General features: G+C 40.0%; 2 protein-coding genes across 10 annotated transcripts in view; one reads left to right on the forward strand and one right to left on the reverse strand.

Annotated features, from left to right (window-relative positions):
* The window catches only part of MED12L (mediator complex subunit 12L), a 341,010-nt gene extending 337,122 nt beyond the window's left edge, over positions 1–3,888 (forward strand). For all 6 annotated transcript variants that reach the window (XM_045386761.2, XM_045386764.2, XM_005546118.4 and 3 more), the window contains one exon: positions 1–3,888. In XM_045386761.2, coding sequence (XP_045242696.2) covers positions 1–53 — 53 coding nt within the window. In that variant the 3' untranslated portion in view covers positions 54–3,888.
* IGSF10 (immunoglobulin superfamily member 10) overlaps positions 3,442–22,587 on the reverse strand; it is a 24,912-nt gene continuing 5,766 nt past the window's right edge. For 2 of the 4 annotated variants that reach the window (XM_005546100.5, XM_005546099.5), the window contains exons 4-7: positions 20,905–21,295; positions 12,137–16,471; positions 10,203–11,103; positions 3,442–5,824 (exon numbers count right to left, since the gene is read on the reverse strand). In XM_005546100.5, coding sequence (XP_005546157.3) covers positions 3,913–5,824; positions 10,203–11,103; positions 12,137–16,471; positions 20,905–21,295 — 7,539 coding nt within the window. In that variant the 3' untranslated portion in view covers positions 3,442–3,912. Of the gene's footprint in view, positions 5,825–10,202; positions 11,104–12,136; positions 16,472–20,904; positions 21,296–22,587 lie in introns of those variants that run through there. The other 2 variants (XM_074031276.1, XM_005546103.5) reach the window with 2 other exon arrangements.

Genomic DNA, 22,587 nt, shown 5'->3' on the forward strand with positions numbered 1-22,587 from the left:
GCAACCAGCCACAGCAAGGAGTGACTCCGTATGGGCATCCTTCACACTTCTGAATCTGCAAGAGGAGAAGACATGACGTTTTATGTTTGCACTGAAAAACAGAAAATCAAATTTAATGCATTAGTCATCTTAAAAATGTCCCTTTGTTTTATCATTTCTTTGACATTTTACTATATTGTATGCTACATCTCACACACATACACACAAAAAAAGGTGTTTAAACAAAAATCCAAGGAGAAGTTGTGGTTTGATTTTGTTGAACTCACCTTTAAAGTAGGTTTACAAATGTGAATCATGCAGGCAGGCCTACTCCCGGAAGAGTGTGCTAGCAGACCTTTTGAAATTGGTGCTTTTTTTGAATCTCACATTTCTAGAAAGAATGGATTATGATGGACTTAGAGTATTTATGTATTTCATTCATTAATGATGAAGTTTTTTTTTTGTTTGTTTTGTTTTTTTTTAATTTTATTTTCCAAACTCTGCTGGACCAAACTACTGATTTGAAAGGAATGTCAGATCTAGACAGAAACGTGACCCATTTATTCTGCATTCACCTGTGATGGTGAAATGGACATTTATTTGCATTGCTCTAATTTGAAATGTTTGTAATCTCATAAGCACTTTATAAACTTTGTTCTTATTTATGTAGGACTTTTCTTTGCTTTTGTTGTGGTCAAAAGGTGCTGAAACAGATTGTTGCTTAGTACTTAAACTTCTTAAACTGAGAACCTAAACCAAGGTTCCTGTGAGAGCCGCCCTAAGATGTGCGGAAACCTGTTAGAAGTAGCTGTACTCAAATTTGTTTTGAGGCAAGATCATTGACGAGAGTCATTGTGAAGGTACAACATGTACATCCTAAAGGCCTGAAAGAACTGCAGTGGAATCGTCCAACTATTTGTTGCCAGTTTTGGTTCTCCTGAACCTTATGCCACCTTAAGGGAAAAACCCTAGCAGCTGGCTTGAGATTCCAGTGCTCACACTTGACATGTTTCCAGAGAATCTGGCCCCAAAGTCCAGAAGGCTCTGGTTTTCATACAAGGTGTATTTGCTGTTTATTTTGTATGGTAAGTATTTGCTATTTTGAATTTAATTATTACTGTCAGTGTCAGTCTTGGTTGTGTATTGCATATACTGTATTTATAAATTGGTGCAAAAAGCACAAGTAAATTATACATCAAATTTATTATAAAGAAATAGTAACTATTTTAACTTTGTTCAAGTATGTGGTAATTTGCTCCTATTAGAGTAAAAAAGAAACCAGTAAATTATCAGTTTGTGTAACTTAAGAGTATTCCATATAATATTTTTTTAGATTTAGATGCATAAAATTTTGAATGTGAAAATTGCAGGGCATTTTAAAACATATGTGGGGGATATTTTCCCATGTTCTCTGTTATTTCATTTTCTTTTGCCATATGATTTTACATATAATATAGTCAAGCATACTGTGAATAGACTTGTCTATAATGAGCAGACCATGTAAATCTACTTTTTTAAAATCTAGCTAGTACAACTTTAGTAGACATTTTCTTTTGCAAATAATTTATATCTTCCTAGGTGAGTTACTCATTGCAAAGTTTGACTCATGCAAATGACCTCAAATACATGTCAGCTTACTTTGCTGTGGCAACATCCATGTGAACTGCTTTGTACACTGTGAAAATATTTCACTCCAGCCTGCCCATTTTGTGTTTACTCTGGGCTGGAAAAGACTTTGCCAAAACATTAAAAACCATTCTTTTCACTAAATTAACAGTCTATCTGCTTTCAGAAGATGTATCTGTACACATTTTTGCTGGTTTTGTATATCAGATTTTTTCCTCTCAAGAATCATACTTAGATAAGCTTATGAAGTTGTTTTATTCAAAGTAATATATCTATATAATGACTGCATTGGCAAAACAACCGAAATGTAAATGTTGTGCCTAGTGAGTGAGTCATGTTCCATCTTTGTTATTTCTTTCCAAATTTCTTTGCCAGTTCAGTTTGAACCATATATTTTGTAGCTCAACATTGCAAACAACAGTAATACTGTTTTAAGAATGAGTGTTATAATTGCATAGCATTTGTATGCACTTTATACTTTGCAGAGGTGAGTTAAATTATTGATCATTTTGCACATGAAGGCAGTGGGGCATATCTGTGTTCTTTTTTTTTAGGTGAGAAAGTTAGTTATGCTAAGATTCTAATTCCAAGATTCTATGGAAAGTTGAGGAATGCTGTTTTACCCCTGCGCATTATAAAGAAAATAACTAGAATTACTTTAGTCTTCAGATTTTCTCCCTATTAATTCTGTATCTATCTTGAGAGGTTTCTATTTTTTTTTTTTTTTCTTTTCTAGCAAATGCATTCTTTTGCATTAAGATGGTCACAAGGGGAAGCCCTGTGGCAGAGCCTGGTACCTTACCAGAGGAAATTACCTTAGAATAAGATGGAGACCCCAGCTCCCCTTAAAGGCAGACCTTGAAATCAAATAGAGTCAGCTGTACCTATCACAATTCATGGATATAAGAAGCTCATAGACTCTCTTGTTTACACTGTAGGCTTTTTCCTAATAGGGTTGCATTTGTCATTGCATTTACCCTTCTTGGCCTGGAAGTAGAGGGAGATCAATTACAAAGAGTATCTTTGACCACTTCCAGCCACAAGGTACTAACATCAGACATAAGTTGCAAGCAGGTCACGTTTTAGGCTAGATGGGGCTAGCTGAAAGTCAGTGCGATGAAAACCTAAGGGCGCTATCCCACATGTCTCAAATGATTGGCAGGGGCTAACATATTAGTAATTCTCGGTTTTGTGCACTGAGATATCTAAGACCTATGGCATTTTTTTCCCATTTATAAAGCTCCTATAATTCCTAATAGGTGAATGTTTGAATATATGCTGGAGAAATTACCCTGGAAAACCCCAGCCCTAGATTTAGGTAAGATCAATCATATAATATTCCCCAAATTAATTCAGGTTGAATTAAGCATGTAATATAAATTCAGTGAATTACAAAAAGCAACATTCTGTGTAGGATTGATCCGATTTTAAATACAGTGAAACTTCATTATATATAACAGATCTAGACCCTCCCAAGCATTTTCCCATTCCATAAAGAATTATTAATTAAATGAAATGCTTATAGAGCAATGATTCCTCCTCAGAAAAATTTCCTTATAAACAGCTCCAAACCAGGGGTGCCTGAGCTAGATTTTAAAGTTATAAAGAAGTTTCATTGTATTTTTAAAACCTTTTTAATGGGCGTATTTGGACAAAAGTAATCAACCCCCTTTTCACATTTTATGATGTGCAGTTATTACATTGCTTTTTACATGTGGAAAAGTGAGCCTGCATTTATTTTTAAATGCAGTTATTAAAACATTTTTGTATTCCCCATCAATGAAAATTTTCAGTGTGAACAAATGGTGAATCATAATCAAGACAGCTCAGTGCTTATTTTCTGTAGGTTTTAGCAAAAAAATTTATAAACCACAAAATATTTATACATCAGGATGGTAAATTTACATAAAGAAGATTGCAGATTTAATATTTTCCATTGTCTCTGTTCTGAGTGCCATGCTTGTAACATTGATAGGAAGTGGACACTAGGCAACTGGTATTAAAAGTTCATTTTTTTACTGAAAAATTCAGGTACATTAGCCATTTGTTATTTTATAGTGGACCGTTTTAATGTTTATTGTTATTTGTTGGCAAAATAAAAGTGCCTTAAGTTAAAAGTTTGTTTTGAGATCCATTAAATAAATCAGTATCATCAGTTCATAATGCATTTATTTACAAGTCCTTTTATTTTGCATGTTCATTGTAAATTTAATACTGTAAATGTATTCCAATTCATTTACATGCCTATGGCTGCCTTTGATTAAACTTCTTCCAAAAAACAAATTCTGCCCACATGTTTATTTCATGTCAGATTACTTGGATATACGTTTCTGCATAATCACTACCAAGTGGATTCTTTGCTGTGCATTTGTATATCCCAGAATCAGAGGTTTGGGGATTCTGAATGACTAGGGTACCTTGTAAGTGAAGCTGCTCGCTTCCACGTGTCCTCTCTTTACTTGCTGTTGAGAGAAGGGAGTGGTCAGGCATCTCCCACGTGATTTCTGGCTTGGGAACTCCCAGGGCCACACAGTGGAGCTGAAAGGCTGCCCCTGTCCTGGTGACAATACTTCTGGGTGGACGATTTGTAATTCGGGGAGGGTAGGCTACAATCATTACTGGAACAGTAATCAGTGTATGACCAACACTATTTTGAGCCTTACAGATATAGTTGCCTCTGTCATAAGCTGTTGCTTCTTTGATGACTAATGTGCCATTGTCATGCAATATGTATTTCCCATTAATTTGAGGCCTGTCTACTACATAACCACTTGGCATAGTCCATTTGATATTTGGCTTAGGGATTCCATCAGACACACAATGCAGTGATAGAGACTCTCCACTGATGCCTTTTACTGTCCCTGGTGCATATGTAAGAATAACTGGCTTCTGGCCAATTTCTAATATGACTAATTTCTCAATATAGCCAACTTTATTCCTAGCTGCACAGCGATATTTTCCTGCATCCTCCCGAGTTGTTTTATAAATGATGAAAGAACCATTGCTGGCTATCAGATACTGATGATAGCTTTGTGGTCCATTGGAAAATCGTGTGCCATTTGGTAAAATCCAGATTATTTCAGGTGGTGGGTTACCATCAACAGAGCAATTCAATGCTGTGGACTTTCCCAGTTGGGCAACTATTTTTTCATTAAATGGATTTCTGAATGTCGGTCTTCTCAGCATTTCCAGTACTTCTAACTGTACCACCAACACGCTCTCTCCACCTTCATTTCGGGCCACACAGATAAAATCGGCTGAATCTGAAAGCCTCACATTCCTAATTTCCAAGGTTCCATTTTTATGGACTGTGATTCTGCTTCCATAGTATGGGGCTGTGAGGAAAATACTGTCTGGCATGATCCACATGACTTCAGGAGATGGTGTCCCTTCAGCTCTGCAGTCAAAGTGTTTTTTGGAATGTCTCACGGCTGTGGCTTTAATAACAGTTCTGTTTGTATACAGTCCATTGATTAATGGCGGTTTAGAGACAACATCCAGTTTGTACATTTTGGTGTCATCCCCACTGGGATTTCGGGCTACACATACGTACTCTCCAGAATCGAGCAGTTTCACTTTGTTGATGGTCAAAGACCCATTGACATGAAATGTGTACCTATCAATGGAGAAGGAAATCATGTCGTTGGAAGGCAGCAACCAAAATATTTTTGGTTTGGGATCGCCAATGACCTCACAGTCAAGGACAGCTGTGTCTCCAGCTTTGATTCTCTTGTTGGTTTTGTTACCCTGCCTTATCCGGGGAGCAGCCGTTATAACTGTTAAGTGGACCTTCATTTCATCCTTCCCTAGGGTGTTCTGGGCATAGCAAGTATAATCTCCTTCCTCTGCTACCCCAACTTTGTTGAAGTATAAAGTTCCATTGTTGAAAAGGGTATATCTCCTGGTCCTGTGGCCACTGTCATCGGCTTGCATTGCATTGTTGATCATGGTTCCATCGGGCAAACTCCAAGATATCTCTGGCATCGGGGAGCCGGAAGCTTTGCAATCTACTTGGAAATCTTTCCCGTGGAGCACTTGCTTTCTAAAATACTGCTTGTGGTCAATTTTGGCAGGTTTCAGTCTTAGGCTGACATGCATCAGTATCAGATCATCCCCCATTTTGTTTCTTGCCACACACAAGTAGACACCACTGTCTTTTTCTGTTACTGATCCAATAAACAGGGATCCATTTGCGTAGACATGGATCCGGCTGCCCATTCTAAGGAGAAAGGAGATTCATTTGAGTGTACAGCTGTTAGCAATGAGGGAAACTGTTTTACTCAGAATTGTCTCCCTCTGCCCCAGCTTTATTGAAGCATGACCAATGAAAATTGCGTATCTTTGAAGTGTAGAACATGATATTTTATATATATATGTGTGTGTGTATATATACACACACACATATACATTGTGAAATGACCACGATTAACTAGCATATCCATCACCTCATAGTTACCTGTTTTTGTGTAATTAGCTTTAAATTGTTGCAATAAAAATTAGAATTACTACCAGTTTATTGTCTTCTAAGTCATTTGCTGAAAGATGAAATTATCTAATTGGACAGGTATAGTTTCGTGCAAATAAGTAGTATTTCTCAGATGGAATTCAAATGAATCTCTGTTACACAGTAATTTTTTTAAAAAAATCTTAATGATGAGGGACGTGCTAGAAATATGGGATTTCTAGACACCATGACTTCCTTGACCATTTCACGTATCAAGTAAACTAATTGGATCCACAAACATAGTCGTTTTATAATATATATACAGGTAAGGAAAAAGCAAACTCAGTTCCTCAGAAAAGATGGCAGATGATACTTTCTAAAAAGTTATTAGTAACAAAACAATTATTGAATAATTTGGTTAGAAAATATATTCTACTTTGGCTGGGCACAGTGACTCTTGCCTGTAATCCCAGCACTTTGGGAGGCCAATGTGGGCAGATTACTTGAGGGCAGGAGTTTGAGACTAGCCTGGCTAACATGGCGAAACCCCATCACTGTTAAAAATCCAAAAAATTAGCTGATCATGATGGTACATGCCTGTAATCCTAGCTACTCGGGAGGCTGAGGCATGAGAATCGCTTTCTAGTCTGGGTGACAAAAATGAAACTGTTTTAGAAAAAAAAAATAAATTTTACTTTGTTATAAAGAGAATACCAACGCAGGGTTCCTTAGAAGGTTGTTGCAGCATCTGCCCTCTATGGGCAGCTGTAGAGTGACTGGTTTTTGCACTAGGTTGAGCTGTGTGGAATATCATTCTTCAGGTGTACAGTGGCGGCACAGCCTACCATTACCAAATTTAACCACCAGGTGGCAGATCTTTCCTGGTAAAACTAAATCTAGTTTTTAAGAAAGATCAATGGAGACTGAATTGGTGCTAAAAGTGCTATCAGGGATACCTATAGGAGAAAATGTCTTTCTTATTTTTGGGCAACATGGGCTAAGCAGGTAGATAAAACTGGAGAGAAAAGTAAAAACTGTTTTCATAGCGTAAGTGCTAACCAAGTCAAACAGTCTCAAGTCAATTTTCTCTCTCTCATTTTCTATTTACCTATTTCTATTTTTTGAGACGGGGTCTCACTCTGGAGCCCCAGGCTAGAGTGCAGTGGTGAGATCATGGCTCACTGCAGCCTCGACCTCCCAGGTTCAAGCAATCCACCAACCTCAACCTCTGAGTAGCTGGGATTACAGACACATCTCACTATGCCCTCCTAATTTTTTTATTTTTTGTAGAGACAGAGTCTCACTGTGTTGCCAAAGCAGGTCTCCAACTTCTGGGTTCAAGTGATCCTCCCGCCTTGGTCTCCCAAAGTGCTGGAATGACAGGTGTGAACCACCACGCCCAGCCATCGTCATTGTTATTCTCCAGCAAAGGTAAGTATGGGAAGTATTATAGTAAAATTTTAGAAAAAGTGGTTTTTTTTTTTTTTTTCCAAGTATGGAAGGAACTTCTCTGGCATATAAACCAAGGTAAAATCAACACGAATACACTTAAGAGGAAGGGAAACTGCCAGGTGCTTTGCACTGGTGGTTTAATCTTGAAGTAATTCCCTCACTATACAGCTGAAAAATTGGTATTTAGAGAGATTTAGTAATTTGCCTTAGGTCACAGGGCTGGTTCTCAAGCCTTGTGCTTTCCACCATGCTATACTGGCATTCTTTCTTAATGCTTTCTAAAAGTATTGGTTCTTAAACTTGGCTCAACATTAAAATCACTTGTGAAGTTTAAAATAATACTGATGTCTGGGTCTAACCTCCAGAATTTGACTTATTATGTGTGGAGCATGGCTTAGGCATCAGGATTCTTAAAATTTTCCAGATTAAAGGTTTCCATGTGCAGCAAAGAACCACTGTTCTAACTTGGTTCTCAATGAAGATCCCTCATCAGCTTTACATGAGGCCAAGTTTAAGATGTTAAGTTTAAGATGTTAACAAGTTAAGGCCAAGTTTAAGCTTTACATGAGGCTTTACATCAGAATTACATGAGGACAAGTTTAAGATGCATATTTCCTGGCTTTGGTTTCCTGAAATTCTGCTTCAATAGGTCTCACCAGGGATACAGAAACCCACTCCTTAACAAACTTCCCGGCCAACTTATAAACAATTAAGTTTGAAAACAAGCGTCAAATTTTAGCAACAAAATCACCTGGAGGGCTTTTAAGAACAGATTGCTTATTAAAACAAAATCCGAGCTCCTGATTAAACAAATTCCCAGACAATGCTAATCCTGCTAGTAGGGAGTCTTCTCTTGGAGAAACACTGGCTTAGAGTGATATCCCCTGCACCCAAGATCTAATGCAACTGAAGACTGTGACATAGAAGAGACAGAACTATTGATGCTTCTTTTTATAAGCTCATATTTTTGAGAGAGAGAATTTACTTCTGAAAATAGAAGGTTTTTCAGAGTAAAAGACAGAATTCTTAATAAAGATTAATGCAGAGGCTTCTTCAGCCTCTCCAAAGCACAAAACTCACATTTCATAACTCAGCATTTAAAAATTATAAATCTAAAAAATGTCAATTTAGGTGATTTTTGACAACATTTGAAAAACTTGAAAATTAACATTTACTTTTGAACTAAAGCTCACAGGTTAAATTTATTAGCTGTATTCAGTATCAACTCATGTCATTAGAAAAAAATCTTCAAGTCCTAAGCATGACTACAAATTCACATTTACTATGTGTAATTTTTCTTGCATGGATGTTTTCTATTAATGAATAAACAGATGTGTAAGATGGAAATTCTCATCATTTTTTTGTCATGTAATGGAAAAACCATTGTATAAAGTCATGCCAATTGCAAAAAAAAAAAACCTCATAAGCTATAATTATTGATTTTTGAAGATAGAATTTAATTTACATAGAAAGCCAGCTATAAAATGAATATTGAGGCTGGGCATGGTGGCTCATGCCTATAATCCCAGCACTGTGGGAGGCTGAGACGGGCAGATCATGAGGTCAGGAGATCAAGACCATCCTGGCTAACATGGTGAAACTCCATCTCTACTAAAATACAAAAAATTAGCCAGGTGTGGTGGCGGGCGCCTATAGTCCCAGCTACACAGGAGGCTGAGACAGGAGAATGGCGTGAACCTGGGAGGTGGAACTTGCAGTGAGCAGAGATAATGCCATTGCACTTCAGCCTGGGCGACAGTGCAAGACTCCATCTCAAAAAACAAACAAATAAACAAAAAAGAATATTCATATGCTTATAACAGACCAGAGAAAGTGTGTATTTGTATATATATGTCTCATCACATCAGAGTGTGGGGGCCTGAATACATTTCACTTAGTGGAGGTCTTAATATTGTGACTTTCACGAAGTGCTTTGTAATTTTAGGAAAGAAAAAATTAAGTACTGATTATAATGAAGTTTAAAATGTCGAATAGGGGACTCTGACGAGTAAAATAATGGAGTGTCTCTCTCCAGAATCTCGACTGCATCACAAAAATCCCCTTCTCTGTTTCGTATATAGAGAGAGTATGACTATATTTATACAATTACTATTTTTTTTTTGAGACAGTCTCACCCTGGTGCCCAGGCTGGAGTGCAGTGTGCAATCTCGGTTCACTGTAACCTCCACCTCCCAGGTTCAAGCAATTCTCCCACTTCAACCTCCCAAGCAGCTGGGATTACAGGCACCTGCTGCCATGCCCAGCTAATTTTTTTTTTTTTTTTGTACTTTTAGTAGAGATAGGGTTTCACCATGTTGGCCAAGCTGGTCCTGAACTCCTGATGTCAGGTGATCCACCTGTCTCAGCCTCCCAAAATGCTAGGATTACAGGCATGAGCCACCATCCCTGGCCTACAGTTACTATTTTAAAACTGTACCTAGTATGGAGATAAATGAGATTTTTAATTCTGCCTAAAATATAAAAACCCCAAGAAGTTGACGCTTTGAGTTAAGCATGTGAAAAGAATGGTTTTCATATTCAAATGATCTCAAAAGATGAGGTTTTTTCGAGAGTTTCTTTATGTCCAAAGTCTATGTGCACTCTGAAACTGCTGCTAGCCTCACTGTCACTTCTTCCATTTCAGAAGCTGTACAGCTAAATAGATAAAGCAGATAATTCCAACCCAAAGGTATAGACTTACCTATGCTGCTGGTCGACCACAGCCTTGGATGGTAACCTCCACATTATTTGGGGTTTGGGCTCCCCAGTAGCTGAGCAGTTCAGTAGTAATTTGTCCCCAAAATTCACTTCAGTCCTTTTCTGAGATGCAACTTCTATCCTGGGGCTGGTCACTTGCTCTTCCATTGTAAGCATTACTACTCTTCGCTCCGAACCAGTGGTACTGGTAGCAATGCATTCATAAGTGCCCCTGTCTGAGGAGGCTAGGTTTCTTATATACAAAGTCCCATTTGAAAATAAGAACAACTTGGAACTGGTAAACTGTAATGGTTTAACTTCAGTGCCATCAGAAAGGACCCAGTAAATGCTGGGCTGAGGAGTTCCTTTTGCAGTACAAGGCAGTTTTAAACTTTCACCCCAAGTGCCTACAATGACTTGCCTCTTTTGCTCTAGGATAACAGGTGGTGCTGCAATGACTTGTATTTTAACCAGCAGTGAATCCTGGCCAGCTGGGTTGCTGGCCACACATTTGTAAAAGCCACGGTCATAAATACTGAGATTGTGGATGACCAGTGTTCCATCAACTGTCACCACGGCCTGTCTACTTCCCTGGGATGATTCTGAGACCACTGTTTGGTTTGCAAGAATCCAGGTAACTGTAGGGTTTGGCCTACCTTCTGCTCTGCACTTCACTTCCACAGTGCTTCCAGAATGAACTGTGATCTCTTTGGTACGTCTCTCCAGGATCCTGGGAGGATAAGAAACCACAGACAAGGTGACACGTAGGTGGTCTGTGCCAAACAGATTGGATGCAGAACACAAGTACTGTCCACGGTCCTGAATTTCCACCCTCTGGATGGACAGGGTACCATTGGGGAGAACCTCCACCCTGCTATTCTGTTTCCTCTTAGATAAATCAAGTCCTGAGAAGAAAAAAGAAAATTATTGCTATAGGTCATCAAAGTTTAGATAGAAAACATAAAGCTATATTTTTGGGGGCTACTAAGAATACATTTAAATTAAAATGAAAGCCCAGCCCTGTGGCTCACTTGTATAATCCCAACACTTTGGGAGGCTGAGGTGGGAGGATCATTTGAGCCCAGGAGGTCAAGACTAGCCCTGGAAACATAATGTGACCCTGTCTCTACAAACATAAAAAATAAAATATTAGCTAGGTGTGGTGGTGTGCATTTGTCGTCCCAGTTACTCAGGAGGCTCAGATAGGAGGATCGCTTGAGCCCCTGGAGACATGATTGTACCACTGCACTCCATCCTGGGTGACAGACCAAAAAAATAAAAAATAAAAATTAGGACATCTAGTCTTAAGATTGCTAAAATTATTCCTGGATTTTATTTTATTTTACTGAGATGGAGTTTCACTCTTATCGCCCAGGCTGGAGTGCAATGGTGCGATCTTGGCTCACTGCAAACTCTGCCTCCCAGGTTCAAGCAATTCTCCTGTCTCAGCCTCCCGAGTAGCTGGGACTACAAGCACCCACCACCACACCTGGCTAATTTTTGTATTTTTTTTTAGTAGAGATGGGGTTTTACCATGTTGGCCAGGCTGATCCTGAACTCCTGACCTCAGGTAATCTACCTGCCTGGGCCTCCCCGAAGTGCTGGGATTACAGGCATGAGCCACCGTGCACAGCCTGGATTTTTTTATTCACATAATTTTAAAGTCAGATGGTTCAACACAATAACCATTCTCTCTTTTTCAAATCATATTACTTTGAATCAGCTTTTGAGGCATTCTAAAAAATGATCTTAATTAACATATTTTAAGCCCTTCTGATGAGTGAAAATATGCCAGTGTCAAATGAGGATATTTATAGTTTCTGTGTCTTAGAAAAATTTGAAACTGATAATGATTCTTTGGATGTATAATCCCCAAACATAACAATCTTCTTCTTGTTTTCTAACAAAAACTGAGTGTAAAGAAAAAGTTTCAAATACCTGATGGGACTCTGGTCCAACGAATGGTGGGCAGAGGATTTCCAACAGCTTCACAGGGAAGAAAGGCATCTGAGTCAGCTGGAATAGTAAAACTTGCAGCTTTTCCTCCAACTATTCTGGGCTTTTCCAATATATTCCTAGACAAAGAGTCAAAGGGAAGGAGTTTGGAAGTTGTTGCTTCTTGAACTAGTTTCTTATCAAAGTCACTCTTCTGTCCATCCCAATCTGAAGCAAGAGTGGTGACCTCTGGCAGGCCTGCAGTGGTCAACATGCTTACTTCTGGCTTTTCGACTTTTTCAGCAATTTCTGAGTATAGTTTGTGCCAAGACTGGTTTTCTGCCCAGGGAGATGGAGTTAATTTAGAATTCTGTGATTTAACTGTTATTAGTGCTGGCATGGGAGTAGAATGTAACAAATTAGAGTAGATGAAGTGAGTGGTTCCAATTGTGAACTTGGCATTTGGGTGAGCCTTGGGAGATGTTGCAACCTCTGCTACTAATTGCTGTGATTTAGCATTGTGCCTTGAGGGTTCGTGCAGCTTGACCACTGCATTTGTCATAAGCCCAGAAATGGGAGTTTCCATGTTGTCAGTAACCACTCTCTGAGTAAAGGGAGGGGAGATGGGAACTGGCATTAGAGTAGCACTGCTGCTCAGGAATGGTGGCATGGTTGAGTGTCTAATGATTGCTTTCCTAGTTGTGGTACTCTGGTGTGATTTGCTGGACAATGTTGTTTCAGAAGCAATTGTGCTCTTCAAAGTCTGAATACTCGCTTGGGCTAGTTCTTCAATCACATCTGTCAGATTAAGAGTTCTTGAATGAAAACTGATTGTGCTTGAAATTCCAGTTGTGTTTTCTGGTGGGGAATGAGTGAATGCAGAGACACTGGGCTTGACTGAAATTTCAGTTGTGGTTAGAACAGGAGGCGTCATAGCAGTGGATGTAGTGAAGCCAGAACTCTGGTCGGGAGAGCTGTATGGGTCAGTCCTGTTCTTTTGAGGTTCCTCTTCTCTTTGTACTGTTTGTGCTCTGGATCTCTCTGTTTGGGTTTCATAAGTGATGACAGATGCAGGGAAGGTAGGAGTTGTTGCTGGTATTGCTGTTTGCGTTGGTATGATGCTTATTGTACTTGAGTCTTTGCTTATATTATGGAGCATAGAGTTAAGGGGTGGGAAGGGAAGCTCCTTCATTGTTGGAAGACTTCCAGAATTGTGTGTTTTGGTGGTAGTGTGGTGAGTTGTAGTCAAGGTATTGGATGGAATTTGCATCACACTTGCTGAAAGTGTGGTGAAGTAGAAGGGGGAGACTTTGCCTCTGGGTAAAGCAGGAGATGTTTTAGGAAGTATCACAGCTGTGCTTTTTTGTAAACTAACTTTATGTTGATTCCTTAATCTGCCTTTTGGGTTATGGTTATTTACAAAGTTCTGATGCCAGGGAATTTTCCTTCTTGAAAACCTTGTAGTGGCTATAACAGTCATGGGTGGCTTGGTGATAGCATCTGAAAGTGACGATGTAATCACTGAATCTCTTTTAGCTTCATTGGTGCTAGACACACGTGGGTAGCTGGCATTTACTTTGTGAGTTTTTTCCATGGGTATGGATGTTGGAGCATACATCATGACTGCACCAGTTGGAGTCACTTGGGAAATTTCAGTACTGAAATATTTTATTGTTGGTGTTGTTTTCTCACTATCTACATTGGGTTTGTTCTCAAGTCGTAATCGTGGATTCTGGACTAGAGTTGTAGACTCTTCTGTTGGGACTCTGGTAATGTCAGCTTCGGGGAAGGTGATGGGAGCAGCACTTGGAAAAGACAATGCTGCTGTGGCAGTGGCGAGCCTCTCCCCAGGAAGACAGGACAGGCATGTCACATTGAACACTGTGGCTGAGAATGCAGTAGTGCTTTTCTCAGAAGAACCGCTGGTTGTTGACCTGAAAATGCTGTATCTATGCCGTCGGAGAACTGGAGTTCTATATGGGCTGATAATCCGCCCCCTTCCACCAATTTTCCTCCACCTTCCAAAGCGTCTGAACAGCGGGATGTTAACTGTACTATTTCTAGGGATCGGAAACTGAGAATGAGCAGCTGTGTGTGGATCTAAAGGGAACGTGGAGGTGCTAAGTATTTGAGTAGTGTGAGAATAGAAGTGATTGTGCCTGGGCTCACTGACTTCTCTTACAGAAGTCTGTTGACTATTTGTGGTATTTACTGACTCTAATAATACTTTGTTGGTGGTGCTATTAAGCATTTTGACATTGACATCTTCGATCATAGTCCTCGCTGTTATTGGGGGTGCTTTTTGGAAATGCTCCCTTCCTCTTCCCATCTGGTCAGAGTCCTGAAATTCAGTTGCTCCAGGTAGTAGTGGAAAGACAGTGGATGAATGTTGATTGGTTGTGCCTTGCATTTGGCTTGATATGGTTGGGTTTATATTCTTTGACATGGCTATAGTTTTAATAGCAGTAGATAGTTTGAAATCTGTGGGTTCTTCAGGTGGTAGTATTTGTGAACTCACAACAGGAGAGAATTCTGTGCCAGAAGTTATGTTTGTCATAGGACTATCAGATATTGTTCTGGAGTCAGCAGTCACTGTCCTTGCTGGAAGGTTCGAAGTTTTAGTGGCCAGGACCATAGATTCCTCATGTAGAGTAAGCATGCCTGAGGAATCGTCTTCTTCACCAGGTATGTTTGGGAGTTGGGTGACCATTGGGGGTGGGCTCACTGTGGTATTTTCTCGCTTCTCTGGCACAGCATTCTTTTTAGCTTTCTCCAACAGTGCTGCCCAGTGTTGTGGGTCAATTCTCCTAGCAGAGGGAGGGAAATGCCTCCTATTCTCCCTAAAACGTCGATGTGTTGAATCTCCACGTCGCTGGAGTATTAATTCCCGATAGTTTTGCCTCTTACTTGTGCTTGAGGCGTGTTTTCCAACCTCAGCCTCCATCGGAGCAGATGTATGGAGTGGTGCACCTGGTGGCTCCTTTAGATGAGCAATAGGATTGGACTCATCAGATCCAGATCCCTCTGTTTCTCCATCATGCTCCAAGGGCCTTTGTCCTTTCATCTTGACTGAAACATGGAAAATCAAAAAATCAACCCCTGATGGGTTGGCTGCCACACAGCGATAATAACCTTGGTCTTCTGGGGTGGCCTGTAATATTCTTAATGTGCCATTGTTAAGAACTTTCTTGTCTCTTGAAGACTGATAGAGCACAATGTTTCCTGGAAGAACCCAGCTAATAGAGGCATCTGGGATACCAGTAGAACGGCATGGAAGATCAAGAGTTTCACCAGCGAAAACTGTGTGATGAATCCCATTTTCCTGATAGGCTTCAACAGAAGGTTCTACCACAGTTATCCTATAGGTGAGAATATCTACATCATCATAATTGCTGCTTATACAGTGATATATGCCTGTGTCAAAACTATCAGCCATCTGGAGTTCCAATTTTCCACTTTTGTCTATTAGTATCCGTCCATCCTCACTGACATAAGGGGCTCTCACTTTACTTCCATCAGCTAGAAGCCACTCCAAGTGTGGGGTGGGGTCTCCTTGGCCTGGGCAGTCCAGGCCAACGGTTCCACCTACCAAGACAGTATGTTCCAGCTTAGTATTGTTATCCCTTGAAATCATAGTCCATTTGTGTTTCACTGGCCTCATCTCTGCTCTTGGCAAAGTGATTTGAGCATCACTGGAGTACTGGATCTGTAATGTACTGAGTGTGGTGGCAGTTCTGTTCAGCTGCAAGGAAATTTGGTCTTGCATTAACCAAGAGGGATCTGCTCTGAGATCCGCCTCTATTTTGGTAAAAATGTCTTCAGGCTTAGGAGCCACCTGCTTATATTTGTAATAGAGCTGTGGTGTTTCACTAAGCAAGTGGCTCCTTTCTAGTATCAGAGGAGAATCACTGTACAAAGCCAGAACTTGCCACACTGGCTGAATGTGACCGTAATCTAGGTTGCATACCAAAAATGTTGAAAATGAAGTATTTAGCAAGATGTAGTCATTTTCTTCAGTGAATGCAGTGGGTGATATCCTTGAGGGCTTTTGAATACTGCAGACCATGTTAGCTTCATTTCCAGACTGGTCTGTCATATTCAAAGTGAGGGAGCCAAAGGGTGCCAGGAAACCTTGGGGAGAGATGAAAGCAGAACCACTGTCTTCCAGAATAGTCAGGCTCTTTGATTTCAGGGATGAGTCAATGGTTGGCTTGGCACACTGGAAAGCTGCAGCTGAGACCATAGCTAAGGGCTTGCCTTTAGAAGCCCTAGGGTTCATGCAAAGTGGACATTGCTGAAGACTAGAAGGACCTCTATCTTTTTTGCATTTTATTACATCTGGAAAAAAATCACAATTGAGTTATCAGCTGTGACCTCTTTATGAATTGACATAAACAGTTTGAAGAAATAGCTTTTTCTAGAAGCTGAAACAATTTGGAAATTTTAGTGTTCAATAGAAAGTTTTCTGATTTTTCCTTCTGAATTGATTTTTTAAAAACTATTGTCTGTATACCCTGCTACAACATAATATGCATAGACACAGGATTTTGTCTGTCTTATTCACTGCTGTATTTCCCATGTTCAGCAAATGCCTGATATATATTTGGTACTCAGTAAATATTAGTTGAACGTATCATGTTTTTTATCTAGGGAAACAAAATGATATGCTCATGTTTGTCAGTTTTTATTAATAACAGTTTAGTTCTATTTCTTCATTTTAACATTTTAAGATGGCCACAGGACCTCATTGTTCTTTAAAAGAAAAGCTGTTTGTTAAAGGATCATTTATAGTTCCTTGGATATCATTTAAAAACCCAAGTTTACTTCCATTATCCAAAAGAATATTGACTGAATTATAGGGTACCTTGACCTGGTCTAACTTAGTAGCAATAGGGATTAAGAGAAGCAGATGGACGCAGGAGACAATGAAGCAGGTAGAACCAATCAATAGGAGGTGAGGATTGACTGAATATGGACAGTAACTAAAAGGAAAGGTCAAGGAAGACTCTGTTTTATGACTTTGGAAACTGGATGGTTGATGGTCCCCTTGGATGAGGTAGATGCACTAGAGGAGGTTCAAGTTTAAGGGGGAGGGAAGAACATTGTGCCAAGGTAGTGGAGAGGCCCGTTAAATGTCTGGCATTCTGGCAAAGTCAGAGGTTGCAAGTCTTACAGTACTAGGACCAGCATTATAACGACCAGCATTTCTAAGTCATAGGTGCCTCATCTGTCAAATATTTGGATATCACATACCATTTAAAAGCTCTGCTGTGGTAAGCCTATTTGAAATGACTGGTCACTTGAATACTTGGTAAGAGGTATAGACTTTTCCCTTACACAAAATACAGCCTGAGACATCCATGCTCTTCCATGTAGTAGCTCTTATATGATGCACTGGAGACAGCACTTAACAAAAGCACTGCACTTCTTAGAAGATCTAATTAGTCAGAGTGGCTAGATAGGGTCTGTGTGCACATGTCCTCTCAAAGGCTTAAGAAAGTCACTCTGACCAAAGACACCAAACTCTTCTGTGTGCACTACAGTGTGACAGGTAATATCACAGATGCCTGGCCAGTCAGCATTCTTCAGCAAATTTTATAGTCTAAACCTATGCAGAGGAGGAGGCTGGCAAGTTGGAAAACCTTTGAACAATCATAAGAGTTGCCTCCCGGCTGGGCGCAATAGCTCACGCCTCTAACCCTAGCACTTTGGGAGGCTGAGGCGGGCGGATCACCTGAGGTCGGGAGTTTGAGACTAGCCTGACCAACATGGAGAAACCCCATCTCTACTAAAAATACAAAATTAGCCAGGCATGGTGGCACATGTCTGTAATCCCAGCTACTCAGGAGGCTGAGGCAGGAGAATCGCTTAACCTGGGAGGCAGAGGTTGCAGTGAGCCAAGATCGTGCCATTGCACTCCAGCCTGGGCAACAAGAGCAAAACTCTGTCTCAAAAAAAAAAAAAAAAGAGTTGCCTCCCAATCACCCACTTGCCAACAAGCTGTATTCCTTTACCTACTTATCAGTACTCTGGGCTAAGACAACATGGCAGACTTCTGGCTTAATGAAACCTCATCATGGAATATGCTCACACCATGCTTATTATTGTTTGCACTGAGCCAGAGTTAGCAGGCCTTGGACATGACGTATTTTGCCTCAAATGCAAAAAACCTGACCACGTCACCTCCATTCCCTCCATTACACTCGGTTCCAGCCCCATGGAAATCCTTTCCATTCCTCAACCCTGCCAAGCCCAACTGGCTCTGGCATATGCTGCTCCTCCCATGTCCTGTACACTTGATGTCTTTCATCATGACCCAAGTCCTTACCAGTCATCCTTCAGAATCCAGTCTGAACAGCACTTATTCTGGGTAAGCTTCCTGTTTTATAGTCTCCTGGTACCTTTCACTTCTCCTATCCTACTTTTTCATTATTCACTGTTAGAGTGACTTGTTTACTTATCTGTCTTCCTATGAAACTATAAACTTCATTCTTGTTCATCTGTATGTCCCCAGCCCTGGCCAATGGATGCTCAGGAAAGATCAGCAGAAGGAAGAAAAGCAGACAGGCAGGCCAGAAAAAGTGCCTAATTCTATGACCATGTTTTTTTGTTTGTTTTTTCACATTTCAACTTATAAATTGAGATGTGCCTTACAACTGAAGATGTTTTACAGTAACAGCTGACAAATTGGCAATCAATATAGCTATCACAGCTTTACACCTATAAAGATTGTCATAGATATTTATATTGCTTTCCATTGTATTACAAGTATTGGTGCTATAACATATATTAAATTTGCCTTTAAAATGTTTTAATTAAGATAACACTATGATTGGCCGGGCACGGTGGCTCAAGCCTGTAATCCCAGCACTTTGGGAGGCCGAGACGGGCGGATCACGAGGTCAGGAGATCGAGACCATCCTGGCTGACACGGTGAAACCCCGTCTCTACTAAAAAATACAAAAAACTAGCCGGGCGAGGTGGCGGGCGCCTGTAGTCCCAGCTACTCCGGAGGCTGAGGCAGGAGAATGGCGTGAACCTGGGAGGCGGAGCTTGCAGTGAGCTGAGATCCGGCCACTGCACTCCAGCCTGGGCGGCAGAGCGAGACTCCGTCTCAAAAAAAAAAAAAAAAAAAAAAAGATAACACTATGATTTAGCATTAAAACAGGTTGTCAAGTATGTAGAAAAGAACAGAAACAGAGCAGCAAGACATAAATTTCATATCCATGAAATAAACTCTCATTAGAGAAACAGCCACAAATTCATTTTATAGAAATGCTGCATCAACAGCTTTGCGGAATCAAAGAATAGAAGACACCCACACGTAGATAAAGAGTGTTACATTTAACTACTGAGATCGGTGCAAAAGAATTGCTGACCACATGCCAAGTGAAGCAACTGAAGGCATGAACAACTGTTGAATCTCTTGGAATGGATGAAAAATTTTCAAAGCATACGAGGTTGATATGACTGACCCATGGGTCTTGTAAAAATTATCATTAAGTCATCTCAGTCAAAAGGAGAACACTTGCTTATTAAGACTGAAAAATGTTAACCCCTATGGGTTTCATTATTTTACATATAGAGAGTTATGAGTTGATTAACAACAGGGACACATTCTGAAAAATGTATCATTAGGCAATTTTGTTGTGCAAACATTATGGAGTGTGTACTTACACAAACCTAGATAGTATAGACTACTACACACCTAGGCAATATGGTAAAACCTACTGCTCCTAGACTACAGACTCATACAGCATATTACTCTACTGAATACTGTCAGCAATTGTAATACAATTTTAATTATTTATGTATCTAAACTTAGAAAAGGTAACATGTTGCACTGCCTCTTTATGATGGCTACAATGTTACTAGGCAATAGTTTTATTTCACCTCCATTATAAGTCTTATGGAAGGATCATCATACATGCCATCTGTTGTTGACCGTCAGTATGCAGTGTGTGATTACATGTGTGTGCATATGTATATGTACGTATGACATATGCATGAATGTATATATGATGTGTTTCTATACATATATGTAAGTTTGGGACATACTAAGACCCCAGGTAAAGATAAATTAGATACCAGAAAAGCAAAAGACTTCTAATAGTAGTAATTATAACCAAATGTTATCCATTCAAGAATGGAAGTATAGGCAAACAACCCAAGTGGTGAAATGGTTATTCTGATGCAGATGGGGTGGGTGGAGAAGCAACCAGACTTCTCAGAAGGGTCAAGCAGTGTGCTGGCTGGCTGAGAACCATCAAGCAGAAAAGGAAAGGAAGGGCTCCAGGCAGGGGCAGCAGCAGCTGTGAGGGGGTAAAACGGCTTGTAGTGTGGCAGGAAGTTGTCCAGAGTTGTTAAGAGCAAAAACTTCCTGTGTGCCTGGGATAGGCGGGGCTGAGGGTTGGAGAGGAGGGAAAGGAGGCTGAGGATAGGCCAGCACCACACTAGGAAGACCTGGCTTGTAGCCTAAGGAGCATGAGATTTATTCTCTAAGCCAGAGATCAGCAACATTTTTATAAAAAGCCAGATAGCAAGGACTTTTGGGCTTTGTGAAACAGTTCTCTGACACTACTTGACTGCCACAGTAGCCAAAACACAGCCATAAATGATGTGTAAATAATTCATTATTCTTGAATTATTTCTGAGATGTTATTTTCTCTCCTAAATTACCCTGGCCTCTCCACTTCCTAATATAACACCTCCAAGCAGATTTCCTCCATTTAATTGGGACAAAAAAATAAATAAATAAACAATATAGATACCTGGCTTCTCCTGTATCCAGTCAGACAACCACTTTACATGGCAATCACAGGTCCATGGGTTCCCATGCAGGTAAAGGCTTTCTAGGGCAGGCATATAAGAGACCATCTCTTGAGGGAGGGAGGTCAGGAAGTTATCAGACAAGTATAGGTACTTAATGAAAGAGATTTTAAATATCTGCAGGTAGCTCAAAGAGACAAACGTATCTGGATGGAGCTTAGTGAGCTGATTTCCTTCCAAGTGCACCAGGCGGAGAAAGTTGAGACCATAAAAAACCTCTGGGTTTATAAACTCGATATTGTTGTGGTCCATGTGCAATCGCGTCAAGCTCCTGAGGCCATAAAAAGTATCTTTCTGAAGTTTTCGGACTTTGTTATAGCTCATTTTTAAGACCTATGAATTGAAAAAAAAAGAACATATTTATGTTTCAAAGGAATTTTCACGAGGGAAAAGTCCTATCAATAACAAAACTTACGTTGAAATTAATTCAATGCAATTTGTATACCTTCTTAGGATCCCAATTCAAATTAGTTGCAAATTAAATATGACAATATCAGAGAAATTAGAACACTCACGAACGTTTGCCTATTGATATTAAGGAATTATATATATATACACACATATAATTATTTATACATATATATAATTTTTTTTTTTTTTTTTTGGAGACAGGGTCTTGCTCTGTTGCCCAGGCTGGAGTGCAGTGGTGTGATCACTGCTCACTGCAACCTCTGCCTCCCGGGTTCAAGCGATTCTCCTGCCTCAGCCTCCTGAGTAGCTGGGATTACAAGTACCCACCACCACTCCTGGCTACTTTTTATAGTTTTAGTAGAGACGGGGTTTCACCATGTTGGCCAGGCTAGTCTCAAACTCCCGATCTCAGGTGATCCGCCCACCTTGGCCTCCCAAAGTGCTGGGATTACAGGTAAGAGCCATCATGCCCAGTCATGAATGATTGTTAAAATTTAAGATATATAAATGATATTGTGGTTATTTTAAAAAGATTTCTTAGTTTTGAGATATATATTGAAGTACTTACAGATGAATATTATGAAAATTTGGATTTGTTTCAAAATAATTGAATGGAGTGGACAGTAGTTGGTAGGGGTGCAGATGAGACATCTGCTATGAGTCCGTAGGTATCGCAGGTGTGTGCTGGTCCATTAGGGTTCATTATATTATTCTACTTTTTTCCATGGTTGAAAATTTTATACCTTTTTTTTAAATCTTAGTATTTCAAGTAAATTTAAGATTTCCTAAACATAAATTTTTCATGAGAGACTATTGATTTTAATTTATTGAGCTACAGTTCACATGCCATAAAATCCACCTTTTAAAGTGTAGAGCTGGCTGGGCATGGTGGCTCCCACCACATGGAGGCTGAGGTGGGCAGATCACTTAAGGCCAGAGTTCGAGACCAGCCTAGCCAACATGGCGAAACCCCGTCTCTACTAAAAACACATATACACACAGAAAATTAGCTGGGCACGGTGGCACACACATGTACTCCCAGCTACTCAGGAGGCTGAGGCGTGAGAATCATTTGCACTTGGAAGGCAGAGGTTGTAGTGAGCTGAGATTGCACCACTGCACTCTAGCCTGGGTGACAGAGCAAGATTCTGTCTCAAAAACTAATTTTAAAAAGTGTACAGTTTATTGGTTTTTAGTATATTCATAGAGTTGTG

This window comes from Macaca fascicularis, chromosome 2 (assembly GCF_037993035.2).
Source record: "Macaca fascicularis isolate 582-1 chromosome 2, T2T-MFA8v1.1".
NCBI classification, from domain to species: domain Eukaryota; kingdom Metazoa; phylum Chordata; class Mammalia; order Primates; family Cercopithecidae; genus Macaca; species Macaca fascicularis.